This window comes from Melospiza georgiana, chromosome 7 (genome assembly GCF_028018845.1).
Source record: "Melospiza georgiana isolate bMelGeo1 chromosome 7, bMelGeo1.pri, whole genome shotgun sequence".
Taxonomy (NCBI): Eukaryota; Metazoa; Chordata; class Aves; order Passeriformes; family Passerellidae; genus Melospiza; species Melospiza georgiana.
This window is the reverse complement of record NC_080436.1, coordinates 30826869-30842912: the sequence shown is the minus strand read 5'-3', so window position 1 is coordinate 30842912 and position 16044 is coordinate 30826869. Positions and strand designations below refer to the sequence as shown.

The 16044-nt window shown below is 44.8% G+C and overlaps 1 protein-coding gene across 8 annotated transcripts in view; it reads right to left on the bottom strand.

Annotated features, from left to right (window-relative positions):
• The window catches only part of KALRN (kalirin RhoGEF kinase), a 462312-nt gene extending 448807 nt beyond the window's left edge, over positions 1-13505 (bottom strand). For all 8 annotated transcript variants that reach the window (XM_058028572.1, XM_058028576.1, XM_058028573.1 and 5 more), the window contains exon 1: positions 13224-13505. In XM_058028572.1, the coding sequence (XP_057884555.1) occupies positions 13224-13296 (73 nt within the window). In that variant the 5' untranslated portion in view covers positions 13297-13505. The remainder of the gene's footprint in view (positions 1-13223) is intronic.
• Positions 13506-16044: the final 2539 nt, after the last annotated feature.

Genomic DNA, 16044 nt, shown 5'->3' with positions numbered 1-16044 from the left:
TTACTTCTGCTAACACTGCTGTTTAGCTGGCTTGTTGTTGCTCTTGTTCCTGCAGAGAAACATAATATTAGATTTGTAAAATCACACTGTATGTGAAGACACTGTGATGGTAAATGCAGGATTACTGTCTCACTGCAGGCTCCAGCAGCAGGGAAAGCCGGGGATGATGTGGGCTGCTCACGGTCTAACACAAGAAGCTTTAATGATGACAAGAGGAACACAGAACAAGAACACCAAGAGCTTTACTTTTCACAGCAGTAATCCTTTCTCTTAGGATTACTCTAAGGCAAAAAAAAAAAAAAAATCCTTGTTCTGCAATGGATCTGTTTTCACAGCAAGGGGATAACTGATATTTAAGATGAACATGAATAACTGAGGAACCTTCTGGTCTGGCATAGATCAGAAGAAGTGAGATGAATAAAATTAGAAGTCTGGATTTCCCTCTCCGGATTATGGCTCTCATCCAAAAAGGTGCAACAGTTTCACCTTACAGGGATGCTGCACTCCTTACCATTTTATGCTCACTTATTGCCTTAGTGCTGAGGCATTTCTATTGCAAATGCAATAGAATTCTTTTAAATGGAACTTGGGATACTCACACCTTTAGGGTGAATGTTTCTGGCTGCACCTAGATGCACTGATACCAGGTAAGTAAACCTTTAGAAGTATCAATTGAGCTGTCTGTCAGATAAAGCATGACAGACTTTTCCTTGGGGAGCCTCAGGAAAGTTACAGATGCAGAAGCTCAAGAGCTCTTGTCAGAAGAGCTTGCAACTTGGCTGCTGCATCCTAATTTAACCCTATAAGAACATGACACACAAAACAGCAGGGGAGAGCTGAGATATTGGAAACTCAATTCCAGTCAGCACCAGAAAAAGCACCCATTGATTTGGGATGCTGGACACAATCAGTGCCTGCCTTTCCCCTTCTTTCCATAGCAGGTTTTGTCTCACAAGCCTCTTCTCAACCTACATAACTAGGGAAGCTCTGCCTGACCAACACATGGTGCTTATTGTAATTTGTAAATTGTAAATAACCATTTATTGAGCTCTTCAATAACAATAACATGACAATAAAATTACATTTTCCAGCTCCTCTCGTGCTGCAGAGCACAGCACACTTTGAGATCTGAAACAATGAGCTGTGACGTGCTGGAGCCACGTGCAGCTGGACAGGAAGAGCTGAAGATCCAAGGAGGTTTCCTTTAGGCACAGAGGCAGGGCTGTGACGCAGGGGAAGCCCGTGTGTTCCCGGACAGCTCTGGTAGCAGCCGGGAAGGAGGGAGTGCCTGGACACGGTGTCTGCATGTGCTGTTCCTGACATAACTGCCAGACACTGTGTTTATTTTATCTTGACTCAAGCAAGGGACATTGGGCAAAGACGAGCAGAGGTGCTAAAAATATGATCTTGACACTGAAGCCCTATGGAAGAGTCACTCATACAAATCACACATCTCAAAATGAAATGCAGCAATTCATGCAGTCAAATTCAGCAACTATTCATGCACACCAACACTGCAAAGTATAACCAGAGTAGAAATGTGGAAAAGAAAGGGAAGAATATAGCTATCTCAAGAGGAATTTGGACAAGACACAGAAATGCAGCCTTCCTTTCCAGAAATTGCTCAGAATTGCCTTATTTGCACCAACAGCTTCAAAACTGTCAACCTCGAGCCTTAACTTCAGAAAGAGTGCACTTCTAATATCTAAGTGCCACTTAGGGGCTCAAATGGATGGGTGCCAACAACATAGCCATTAGCACCTACTCATCCATGCAGGCTTTCTGTCTTAAAATCCCATTTGTCAGCAGAGTCTCAGCAGGACTTCGGTAGGATAAAAACCTCCATGACAAGTTCTAAACTTACAAATCAACATATTCATTTACTTATCCATGTGTAAAAGTGTGTCACTTAGCTTTCTTGAGCATCAATACCTAATCCAAGGCCATCCATCACAGCTTTCCATTTGTTCCCGGATTGAGAATCAACTCAAGTTACTTGAGCACAATTGAAATATTGTGTAGAATTATACAACAGAAATACTGACACAGTTTCAAGAGACTGAATACAAGGTTTATATTCACTCCTACATGCTGAATGCCTCCTACAAGGAAGTACAAGCCCAGGCTGGTGCCCGCCAAAATCCCACTGTAAAGCTCCTGTGCCACTGATATTAAGAGGAGCTTTGCAAGGACCTGTGCAGACAAGGCATCAGGGACTGATGCTGCAAGAGCCCCTGGCTTTCTGGATCAAGGTTGTTAAAATTTCATTGACTGAGTTGAGATGTCTGGATGTTTGGTGTTTTAAGGCACAAGTACTATACAGGTATTATACAGGTACTGTACAGGTACTATCTGTATCAAAATCAAGGATCTTATGTAAACTCTTGCATAAAATCTTCGGTCATAGAGGATTTTGAAATAATGTTTTAAAGAGAGTCAAAATAGGCATAATAATGTTTCATAGAAGATGACAGACCCAACCCCCAACTTGCCAGTGCTTCAAGGGAAAGAAGATAGCCAAGAAACTGCAAGGTAACAAGCTTTATTTTCCTCAGCAAAAGATCTGCAACTTTCCACTACTGGCACACAGGAAAAGTAGGACTGAGAATGGAAAGAATAATTTGGTACTGCCCAACAGCAAGCAAATAGGATTGCAGTGGCAGGATAGCACACATGGACACTCCAGGCTGCAACAACATAACATGTGGTTGCCCAACACCAGTTCAGATCAGGTCATAAAATCCAATTCATCAAAATAACCTTTTAAAAATAGATTGCTACAGTTGGTTTCCTCTGGAATCTAACTGCTTCAGGTTCCTGCCTGAGCCACTGTTTGCAAGGTGTCCTCACATCAAAAGGAAAAGTAATGTCTAGGGAGATTTAAATGCAGTTCCTGGAACACTTCTCAGCGAAGTATTTTTACAAACTCCCATTACCACATGGATCAGTTTCAATTGATTTAAGCTCATCCAATCAACAGGGTTTCCCCTCCAGTTTTAGCATCAGAGGTGTTCTAAACCAAGACACTTAAAAACTTTCTCCTGTCTCAAATAGTTCAAGACAGTCTCGTTAGGGATTTGACAAATAAACTGAAGCAGCAGATTACAGACTAGCAGGAATATGTAAGAGATAGCTGACCTATTTAACAGTCCAGCACACTTTGGAGCAGGACTGAGTTGAATGGAGCAAGCTGTTAACAGGAGATTCACACACCTTAGATCTAAGTCCTTCAAGCTCAGAAGATCATTACTATTTACCCGGTAGGCCTGAGTTTCTACTTCGGACTAAATTTATCTGAATGCTTCAGACTGACTCAATTAGCATCACTCCTGAACTCTCTGCCTCGGCACAGAAAAGCAGAGCAGGAAAGTTAAATTGCTGCAAACAGAGTGGCAGTCAGATCCTAGGAGGTCGGCTCTCCATGACATGTTTCTGTGAACAAGAGGCATTAAACATGAAGCAGAACACGCAAGGATTTTGGCTCTGTATCTTCACTTCATATGGAAATGCCTTCTCTTCACAGCTTCAAAGCAAGGCAGGCATCTGGTGCACCACTATTAAAAGACTGCAGTGTGATAATAACAGTCTTCAGTGGTGAGGGACACCTAGAAGAGAAAACCTTGCTACTTTTCCTGTGCTTTGTCATCGTTCTTATGGCTGCCTGACCCAGTCTGAGCATGGAACATGCACAGGCTTTGCCTGTTCCTTCCTTTCACTGTGTACGCAGGCAATCTTGCAGTTTTATTCTCTAGTGTGTCAGAAAATCTACCTTTGGCTTTCTATATCCCAAAAGCTACAACTCCAATCAAACCTCTTATTGTCTCATTCCTGTGATTTCCTCTGGCTTCTGACCTTCCCCACACTGACAACATCTGCTTCCCTTCCACAGAGGATGCAGGCTGTGATCCCTTTCTCAGCCAAGTGCCCTCCAGTTCTGAAGGGCTCTCTTAGGTAACTTTATGGCATTCTTCCATGCTTTCCCTACAGTTTTCTCATTTCTTCCTTATCTTTCTGCTTGTACCTTATTCACATCCATTTCATCTGCTCAGCACCCAGTGCATGACTCTGTAACTCCTCAGACTTATCCTTCAGACACGTTTAAAAACAAAAGCAAAGCATGAATCTTTGGTTAAATGAAATCGCAGTCTATTTGACAGCTTTTGTCATAAGCACTCAATGGCAAGGATCATCTTTTTGTTCAGTGTTCATGCAGGATCTGCTTCAGAAGGAACTGATCCGTGGCTGAGACAGCAATACAAATAATAAACCCTGGTAGAGAACCATCACATTATGGCAATATTGTAGGTCCTACAGGAGGACAACCCAACTGGAAGTTTTATTGCATTCACTCACAATCTTTTGAATATTCTCAAGCACCTACAGCTTCAAAAGCTGTGCAGACTGACAGGTACAGCACTTGAATGGCCTGCTAAAAACCAGAGGCAACTCACTGAAAGTTTTCATCTGGAGTCTCCACTAAACTTGTCCCATGGGAAAAGACAGTAGTAAACAGTTGAAAAGAAACACAGTCCAGATATTTCCATAGCAAGTAAATCTGCTTCCACAGAGAACTGCATATTTCTTGCTAGCTATTATTTTTAACCTCTCACAGATTTATTTTTACTACAATTTAAATGTATCTGTTATATGCCATAACATTATTATTATCGGAGACACTAAAATAGCAAAGTATTCTAGGCACTTGATACCGTTTTACAGAACAGGGAATTACAGCCAGCAGTGACTTGACTGCTGCTCACTGCAGCAGCCACCAAACACTCGTGACCTCCCCTTTCAGCCTTACTGCCTTTAGCTCCTCTGTGGAGTTACTCCCAAAGTTGTTGAAGTGGTTGGGGAGAAGGAGGGGGCAGCAAGAGGAACAAAAGAACTAAAATTAATCTAATTATTAGGATGTACTTCAGATTTCTGCTGCCAGGCTGTGGACACAGCTTTGGGCTCACAGCCCACAGGCTGAAGCCGCTGAAACCATCAGCTACGCCTACACATCTCATACCAAAAATTACCTGGGATACTTCAGAATCAGAGAACAGTTTGGATTGAAAGGGCCCTTTAAAGGTCATCTAGTCCAACACCTCTGCCACAAGCAGGGACATCTTCCACTGCCTCAAGTAACTCAGAGTCCCATCTAGGCTTACAGGGAGGGAGCATCCGCTGCTTCTCTGGGCAAACAATTTGAGAGTTTTATCATCCTCATAAAAAAATTCTTCCTTATCTCTACTCTAAACTGACTCTCTTTCACTTTAAAAATGATGCTTCCTGTCTTATTGCAACTGATCCTTTTCTGAGCCTTCTCCAGCTCTCTCAGCCTTTCCTCATAGGACGGGTGTCCAACTCTTTGGAATCAAATTGTAACCAAGGCTTTAGTTCTGATTTTCACTAAACTCATTTAAATAAGCAAAAGTTTGCAAGGGTCTCAGGCTTTGCCTTTGTAGTGCATACTCTAATAAGATCAGGAAAATATATTTAAATAAATAAATTCCATCTTTGATAACCAGCTTAGCTTTTCAGTGCTCCAGCACTGAGGAACATCTCTTCTTATTAAGTCAAGCTATGGTAGATCACAACTTTCCACTCCCAACACACACAGCTGGTAAAGCTCTTTGTGTTCAGCTTGGATGCTGTTTGGCACAACAGTCTGACATTGACTTACAAGACCAATGAAAAATATGCACTGCTAATTTTCCTAAGTGCCGTGCCAGTGCCTTTGGGGGCCATGCATTCACCTACCTTCCCATACAGTAACAGGATTTGCTCCCAGCTAATAAAGCAGGCTGCACTTCAGCCGAGGAAATACTTTAGTTAGGATGTCCTCCTTCTTCATTACTGAATGATATATTCATGGCAAAGCACTAAAGTTGATGACATCTTTAAAATACATTTTTCCCGTAGTGTGGGGGATACAAGCCGCTAATCTGTGCAGATCTCCTTTTTCTCCCCCATTGCCCCCGTGGTTTATCATGTCCAATTAGCCATCTGCCATGCCCGCACTGCCACACAAAGGAAGCCCCCTCTCCTGCACCGCAGCCCGTCAGCGGGGCCATTGTCCCTGCTGACAAACAAGAATCAGACACCATTGTTTCCAGCCGACGATGCTGCTCCCAAAGTAGGCTGCCAGTTGCCACTAAAGCAGCGGGAGCACCAGGGTCCGCTCCAGGAGCCAGGAACCATGCCAGCAGCGCCGGTATTACCGGGGAACCACAAAGCACGTTTTGAGATATATACATATATATACAGAGAGAGATAGATATTTTCTGATTTCAGGTACAAACCAACCCGGGCCAACTACTGCCCTTTTGTTGCACTGGAGCATGCCTGACCTGCTGCCTTTTCAGCTTCACCAAGCAGTCACCTGGCAAAGAAAGGGTCACAATCCCCAGAAGAGAGCAACATCTTAGAGTCAAATCTTTCCTTGTTATGTTATTATTATTATTATTATTATTATCATTTTAAAGATAAGGCATATCTTCTACCACTTCAGCACAGCTAATTCCACACACCAAAGCTACCCTCCCCCCACCCAAAAAATGTATTTTAAAAACCTGAAAGCTCCACCGTGTCTACATGGGTACTAATTATGTAACAAGGTTAATTTAATTTCTCTCACAAACAACATACATTCACCCTTCTTCTCAAGGCCACTTCACTAAAAGAAATGACCAGAGCAGCTGGTCTGCCAGTCACCAAGATGTTAAATTGAAGATCATTTCCTCTTATTATTCTCAGCAAAGCATGATGTGACCTTACACTAAAAACTACAGTCTGCCTAATTATGGTAGTTTTGTTCCATCAGTGAAACTGAAATGCTGGTTCATATAATTAGGGTTATTAAAAAAGGAATTTCATTTTTAGTTTTAAAGGTAATTTGTTGCCTTGAAGTTAAAATGTAACAAATTAGACCTATGTACCTGAATGTTTTCATTTTGTGCAATTTGAAAGAAACAAAAAACACTCCTAGATTTTAGTAAGAAAGCCACACGTTGATAAGAGACAAAAAACCCCAATAAGCCACAATTTATTCCAGGCATTTGTTAATGTAGATGAGCAAACAAAATGAATATTTATATTTAAAAGCAGAAACAGAATTATCTTCTGTATCTAAGCCCTTGATTAAGTAACAGAAATTACTTAAACTTCAACAAATGTTTTAAATTATATTTAACACTTTAGCAGTGAACGTACACAGTTTCAAAATATCACTTTGAATGTTCTCTGAATAGTTCAAAATAAAATAAATTAAAACCAGCTGAAACTAATGTGAATCCATGGTAATCAGATAGGTTAATGACTTTCACAATGACTTACAAACAGAGGAAAGTCTTTGCCCTGGATTCAAACACGGGGATCATTCTGAATCAAATATGAAATATAACATGAAAACTTAGATATTTTGCTGAAATGTTACTCCATTCCTAGCACAAAATGCTCTAAATCCCATTTCAACACACTGCAGGCCACATATCACACAGGTGACTGACTTAAACCTAGATTTACAATTGCCATTGCAGTGCCTGGGCCAAGTTCTGTTTTCAGTTACATCTGTGAAAACTCCCAAGCAATTCCTCTGAAGTTCTCTGGATCTGTACAGCAGTAACACAATCCATTCTAGAAGCAAGTGGGAAAGAAATAATTCAAAATATTATGACTTCTCTTTTTTACAGTCCTTTACACTTTAAGGCTCTCCATTCAGACAATCATATTTGACTTCTCTTTTCATATCCAGCTCTCTTTTGTAAAACATGTATTGGAATATTCCTTGTTATTCTTGCCAGATTCTCTAGGCAAAATTCCCCAAGTGGCAAAATCCCTTCAGTTAAACACAGGGTGTGTGAGCCATGCAAGGCTGTAAAACGGGAGTTGTTTATCCAAAGAAATATTAAAAGCAGGACACCAGTCCAAATCAAACAAAAGCACAAATACCTCTAAGTTGTTTCATGACTTTAAGTTCCAGCTGTAAAAGGCACAGCACTATGGGTTTATAAGGCCTAATACTCCCTAAGTATTTTCTTTGATGTTACTATGAAGTACTTAAAATACCACTGGGTACTGTGTGGTACATGTCACCGTGGAGCAATAAAGCTGCTCTACATCCATAATCAGCCTTTCCAGAGACCATAAGGTCACAGCAGCTGAAACAACAGAATACTTCATTCCCAACCTTCAAGAGGCCCAGAGCACCTGTGCAGCCAGAGGACTCCCTAAAAGGCTCTTAATGTGGGGGTGTGCCTGGAAATTACAGCAAAGAAAACCCACCAAACCCATCAAAGCTGCTCCCATTTTTCAAACCTCATGTTTCCCCAGCAGGTTATTATTATGAGACTTGATAAAATCCAGTATGGGAGGCAGGTGGTAGGAAAGAGTGATAGTTACATTTGCCTGGCCAGCTTGGATGGTCACTTGCATCCAAGCCACTCATCATTCTAACACTCACATGGCCATCTAAGTCCACATGTAAAAGGGTCTACACAAGCACCAGGAGGGTTCCTCTTTTGTGTGACTACAGGATTATACTTTTCTTCTTTCACAGTTTCAACCCAAAAACACAGTGTAGGCAACTCTGGAAGTAATCATGTTCAACATTAATTGAATTAATATCAAATAGAATAAATATCTTCCTACTGGCCTACACCACAATGCAATCTCATCCAGAATAAACACATTGTAAATAGCTATCAGATATCATCCCTATTGCCCTGTACATACCTCTGTGTGAGAAGGAAGGAAGCAGTATGGGAAAGAAATGCTCCTCTGAACATAAATCATTCATTTAAATTGCTACCTTCCAGCATCAGACAAAAAGAAGTCTGTCTTCTTTGACACAAGACCCCACAATCCAGCAGTTTCTGCCCCATTTCTTGGCAGCATCTGCATGGCAAGAGAGGGAAGAGGACAGTCATTCCCACCAAGACCTCTTGAGTCACCTGTGTCCTTTCCCATGTCTACATGAAGATTCCTGAAATAGCAGATCTGTCTGAGTTTGAGGGGGAGGAGATGAGACAAACACAGGGCAGAGCCACACAGCCTCCCCCATGCACTGGGGAGGTTTGGGGGGACCTGGGTTCCCTGGGTCTGTAGTAAAACAGCAACTCCTCCCCTAATCAATCACATGAAAAAATAGAAACCACCTACATTAGATAATAAAGAAAGAAAACAACAAAACTCATATTCCTGACAGGGTCAGAGGTCAAAGCCTCCAGAACATAGTACAGATTTTGATTAAAAGCAATGCCTCAAAGAACACAAGAGCTTTCCAAATGGTAGGACAGACCTGACAGTCTTCTCTGCAACGGAGCCTTCTTTAACAGCACACATTACCAGACCAGGCCTTATGAATTAGAAAGTCTCAAGGTAAGGAAGCCAGGCATCACACAAACACCTCACCCCAGTGACAACTCAATTGAATCAATTTACCTGCACTACAAGGAGACACTTGAGTCCATCAACCTCAAGGAGCACTTCTCTGCTGACATCATTTCAAGCACATCTTTTGATCAAACAGCCTGGCCAATGCCAATCATTTTAAAGTTATTTAACAGCAGAACTGCCAGTCACTTGTGCACAAATGAACAACACTAGAAGTATAGCTGGCTGAAAAGCAGAGAGCAAACAGAATAATTCATTGTATCCAAAGGAGATGGAATAACGTCAATTTTCACCTCACTCACAGCAAGTATCAATGACAAAGTTGGCATCTTCATATCAGATATAATCAATGTTATACTTAAGTGGCAGAAAAATAAATTAGAAAATAAAACAGTACCTGCTAGCGCAAGAGAAATATTGATGACTACTTCTGTTGGTAATTGGTAGTTTACTAAATTGTTCTGTCACTGACCTCTATAAATATTTAAGATTTGGTCACCCCTGTATCCAAAACACACCGCAGAAATTACTGCACCTTAAGCAGGAAGTTAAAGTTTTCTCTGTGTCTGTATTCAAGGGATATCTCTTATTTGTAGGCTTTAAAAGTGACTTTGTTTATGTTTGAAACTGTAAGTATTTAGATTCTGTTCCACACAATAAAAAAATTTCAGTACACATTTAATACAAACTATTAACAATTCCAGAGAACCTGGTCATATTTTACCTGTCAAAAAAAAAAACCAAAGCAGAACTTAAGAAACTTGGTAAAGCATACCTAGCCATAGATTTGGGTTTTTACTCAAACAGAAGTGATGGACATCATGCAGAAATTGCTGCTACAATTCAGCAGATGGTGTTATCCTAGAAATCAGAGCTGGAGATGGCAATAGTAATTTCTGCCCTTCGTGTCTCTCTGCCTCTCTGCCTGCTAATTTTTATCCCAATTACATGGGATTGATTCTCTAAAAAGACTATTCCTGAATTTCTTACTGCAAATATCAGATGGTGAAAATTAGAATAGTCCCCTTCCTGCCTGACTCCAGGGAGGTTTTACTGACTGACTACACAGTTGTTAAATCCACCCTTTTCTTAAAAGTTATTCCTAGTTCTCATCAGTGTAAGCACCAGAACAGACCTTTCTTTATTACTTCATGTTAATTTCTTCAGTTTCCCTTCAGGTACAGCTCAGAAACCTGCTATCTCAGGTGTCCCCGCTGATAAGGGACGGGGACCTCGCGTGTTTGGGGGCTGCTGCGGGAGCTGCTCTGTGAGCGGCGCCACTGCCAGCATCAGCCTCCTCTGCCGGTAGCAGGGAGCAGCCGATCGATCCTCCCGGCTCAGTGCAAAGCCCAGCTCGTTGCTAAAAGCCTCGGAGAGAGCTTTAGTTGTTTCGACTATTTTTTTTTAACAAATGATGAGTTCATGCTTTTCCACGTGGTAATTGTGTATTTGGGAAGAGTTTAGGCTGTTTAGTATAAGCTTGGGTTATCAGGGCAGCTAATCTCTAAACCATATACACTCATTTGTTATTTGATGTGAGCATGTAAGACAATGGTTATGCTTTACAAATCCAGAACACAAATCAGGACAAGGTGTAGAAACAAAAAAATCTAGTATCAAGGGATAACAAATACTAAGTCAATGCAGGTCTCTGTAGCTATTACACATCAGACCCCATCTGACAGTCCTTGCTCAGACAGGATGGCTATTGTCAGCCTGAGAGATGTGGGAGTCACTTGTATCCTGGCTATGATTGTTCTCCCAAGCCCCACATCAGCTGTTCTCTCCAGCATCCATTGAACCCAACTTCACACAGCACAACAGCAGTGCACAAACCCACACATAAAGGGGCCCCAAACAACTCAGAGAACCAACACTGTCATTTCACAAAAGTCATACCTGTGCTCATGCCTTCCCCATTTTTCAGGAAGGTTGCCAGCACAGAGCCAAAATTAATTACTAATAGTCTGGGTTTTTTTCCCCACAGCATCATTTTGGACACAAGATGCTACACAATGGCACAGAAGCAAGATCTCCTTGTTGAAGCTTAAGGTGAAGCAGACAACCATCAAGGATGGCCTATGCACACATGGTTCAGTGCAAGGATAGGACCTGGGCATCTCTCCCAAGCCCAGGTTCCAGTCTTTTTGTTTCCTCAAGAAGCAGAAGTGTTAGGAGACTCTCTGAAATCTCTGGGCTAAATGTATAATGCAGGTTACAAGTGTGTTCACAGATCTACAGGTGACATTTAAGGTGAAGGAGGCAGCTTGGGAGAAATGTCTCGCCACATGGCTCCCTGTGCTTTCCCCTCATTTAGGAATACTTTTTTATATAAGCTAGACAGATTTGACTCTCTCCAAATTCAATTCTGGTAACGTGCTTACGTTGAGAAGGCAGTGTCACAGAGAAATGATTCAGCTTTGGGTGAAGGAGGAGAGAGAGTGAAAAAGCAGGGAGGAACCTTAATTAACACATTCCTTTTAAAACGAAAATTGGTGGGTTGTTTTTCTTTTCTTTTTCCTAACAAATATGTCATTGTTGAGACTTTGGAAATTATCTTGTAACCAGGTAGGCTATCAACAGGCAAATATCCTACGGCTTAATGATTTGTGGATCATAAGATACACACAGCCAGACCTTATTATACTTATCCTCTAGATCAAAGGGTTTTCACATAAATGGGGTGCAGTCTACCATAGCAGGGAGCTGCTGCAGGCCTTCAGGATTTTACTTCTTTAAAGTTTTGGTGATTACATAATCGCTTTTTTGTAACTGGAGCTCAAAGCATTGTGTGTAGCTAATGAGCAGGTAGAAGAAGGAAAACAGCTGAAAAGCAGTCTTGACAAACAGCTGTGGCAGTGTCAGTCCTAGCCCAAAAGGGTCAATCCCCTTATGAAACAAGTACTTAATCCTTTACAATTTTTAATTAAAAATCTGCCAAGACTATAAAACTTTCTTAAGATTTTGATGGGGGAGGGAGCAAGGGAGAAGAGGGGGGTGTGTCACACAGACCACAAGTTGCTTCAGATGAGATGCTCATCCTGTGCAAATCCATGTTTCAGAGCTGGGGGCCCCCACACAAACACCACCTCACAAACGAACGCTGCAGCGGGGACCCCAGCACGTACCTATTGCCCTCAAAATTTAATTAACCACTGCTTCATTAGCAAAGGCTCCCTGCGCTCTGTTGTAGTCCAGCTACACTTTGGCTGCACTTCAGCATCCTCTGAATCGGGAGAGTGAAGCACAGGGCTCTCACCCAGCCCTGAGGCACTTAGCGAGCCGTCTCCGCGCGGGCAGCATCCCCGGCCGGCTGCGGGCGAGCGCTGCCCAGGGCGCCTCTGCGCTCCCTCACTGCCCACCCGAGGGCGGCAGGGGTAGCGCCCGGCGCTTCGCCCGGCTGGAGCGGGGCAGGCAGCCAGCTCCGCTTCCAAATAGCAACCGGTACCCGGGTGGCCGCCGCCGCCCGGGGCGGGGGCCCGGCGGGGCCCAGCCGGCGCCGCTTCCCGCGGGGGTGACAACGCGACAGCTCTCTCCGAGCATCCCCGCGGGGCTTTTGTGCCTGCTTGGGGCGGGGGCCTGGCCGGTCCTCTCCCGAGGCGGTGGGAGCGCAGCCCTGCGGTAGCATCCTCCCAGGGGCGGGAGGGGCGACGGGGCCACGGGCGCACCGAGGGGCTGCGGCGGACAAAGCGAGGAGGCAGGCGGGGACCCCCTCCACCCCCTCTTCTCCCTTCCCCGCGGCTCCGCCACCGGCGGTGCCCGCGCCGCAGGCGGCAGCCCCGCATCCCGCGGCGGAGGCAGGGCCCGGCGCTGCCCTGGCCCCTTCCCCGCGGCTCCCCTACCTGTTCGGAAGAAAGCATCCACCTCGGAGTCAGGGACAGCGCCTTCCTCCGCCGCCCCTTCGGTGGGATTCATGGCTGGGGGAGAGGCGGCGGCGAGCCCGGCGGCTGGTAATATCCAGTGAGTTAGGGAGGAGGAGAGCCGAGAGAGAGAGAGAAAAAAAGAGGGAGGGAGAAGAGGAGGGAGGGAGGGATGGAGGCGCGTTCAGCTGCGAGCCCAAGCGAGCGCCGTTCGGATCATCCCTTCCGCGGTGCCTGCGGGGCGGCTGCCCCGGGGCTGGGCTGCGCTGCCCCCGGGCTGCGCTGGGCGGTGCGGCCGGGGCGGGGTGCCGGTGCCGAGCCCCGCCGCCGCCGGCCCCCTCCCCTCCACCCGCTATTGTTCCGACCTGCTCCGCTCCGCTCCGCTCCCCCCGCCGCCGCCGCTGCCCCTCGCCGCGCTGACAGCCCGGCCCGGCCCCCGGCGGCCGCCCCCGCCGCTTCCCTGCCGGCACTTCCTGACCAAGGCCGGGCGCCGGCCGGGGAGGCTGCGGCGCCCCCCGCCGCCGGGGCAGCCCCGCTGCGGGGCGCGGCCGCTCCGGGCGGGGCGCGCCGGGCACAGGTGCGGGCACGGACGCCCCGCGGGGCCCCGGAGGGAATTTTTGTTTTATTCCCTACCCCGGTAAGCTCCGCAGGGGTATCGCTGTGCATCCCCGGGCTGCACCGCTGCCATGCCTCCCCTCTGATGAACAGCCGCGGGGGCACGGCGCGGCGCTCGGCTGTTAGACGGGCAGGTACTCGGGGGGCGAAAGTGAACGCTGATGTGGTTATACGGACGCAAAAAATTGCTCTTTGTTTTGGGGTTGGGTGGAGGGGTTAGGGTTTCGTTTTATGTTCAGGAGTTGTTGGGCACGATTGCTTTGGAAACGATCAGCAAAACTGCACGTTGTTGCAGGTACGCCTTCATATTTTATTCTTTACATCCTCGGTGACTAGAGAGCCAAAAAGGACTTTGGAAAGCCAAGATCCTGGTCCCAGCTCAGACATTGATTCTGCTTGCTGAATGATTTTGAATTCTCTATTGTAGCTCCAATATTTGTGATTTGGGACAATAATTGTCTCAAAAGGAGTGCTGTGAGGAATACTTGTTTGTACTTTGTTAGCCGCTGAGTTAAATGTTCTTCCCTGAGCCCAGCTATCAAGATTTCAAGCACAGACAGGCAGATATAGACGAAGACAGATGTTTGCCATTTCGGCACTTTCTTTTCCTGTTCACCTATTTGAAGTTTCCCCAGCTCCTCATTCTTCTATGATCACATAACAGCTCTAAAATGAGCTTAAGGAAAAATGTTGCTTTTTCACCTAACCACCATTGTAAAACAGGAATGTTACTCTCACATCTCACAGTTGTTCATCTTTGCTTCCTCTACCATTAGACAGAAAAAGCAACTGTTGGTGTGATGACCCCTCTGGCTGTATTACCCTTGGATAACCCATTCTTGCTGCAAAATCCCATCCATCACTCTCAAGAACAGCAGTCTTTTAGCCAGGACATCTCTGTGGCCTCACTGCCTTTATCCTTTAGGGGCAATGCCTAATCATCACTCATTTGCCACTGAAAATCTCTGATGTTTAAGGGACTTGAGGACAAAACCTCTGCAAACCTTCAGCATGGAGGGATGCACTGCAGCACGTCAAAAGAGGTATCAGTCAGTCTAGTGCATCTTAAGGAAAAAAAATAATTTGTCTAGCAGAAGTGTCAGAGCCAACTGGTTCTAAGTGACACTGGATCAGTTCTCAATCCACAGGTAGTTTAGCAATTGAGGTTAGCAGAACATTTTCTGTTCCAGCCCAGATTATTTTAGATGCCAGAGGAGCCTGGATTTCCTCCAGCTGATCTCTTCTCAATAGAACATGAGGGAAGGCTGGATTTGGATGTATATTGCACTTGATAAAAATACTGAAAATTTCCCTGCAGAAATTTAACTGTCAAAATGGAACTGACCAGGCAGGATGAGCACAGAGATCCCAGTCACATCTCCTTGACCTTACTGTTTACTACTCCAATTGAAACAGAATATGTCATGCCCAGGGACTCAGATATAAGAGCAAATATCCTACAGAGATCCACCTAGCATTTCATTTCTTCATTCCCTCCTTTCTGATATCTCATGTAGTGCCATTTCCCATGCCTACCTCCAGCTGGTTTTAACTGAAGCCATTTATCTTTTCATGTTTATGGATTAAAAAGTTCATTTCACAACTATCTGCAGGAAGTAGCAAAACAAAGTCTACATCCAGGCTGCCAAAGTTCATTACAGACCCATGTGCAGCCTCTGACTCCTCTCCTTAGGACCTCCAGGATGCCAGAAGCACCTCCCTATCAGGTGTGCCAGCAGTAGGGCACTACCACAGTACAAGGACATGAGGAAAATCAGTCTTTCAAGCACCAGACTTTCTTCAGTGACCATTTACCCCTTCTACATCACAGCACAGTGTAGACAAGCCTTCCCTCTTCCAGGCTTAAACAAGCTGCACCATTTTTGATCCCATCTCAAGATATCATTTCTGAATATTCATGAACACAGAGCAAATTTGCTCTCCAGGGATCTTACATACAGATACTTTCAGGAGTGTGAGCTTGGCAGCTGGGAAGATTGTGTTTTCCTCATGAAGCTTCAGAGCCACTCAGGATTTGGTACAACCTGGTTGATTTTAGAGTTAAAGCATTGAAGCAGCAGTCCTGCTGTCACATTTTGCACACACTTTTCATATGCACACACCATGGCACTGCAGGATGGGCAGCACTACAGTCCAGTATCAGTAAACTTTAGTGGAAACCCAGACA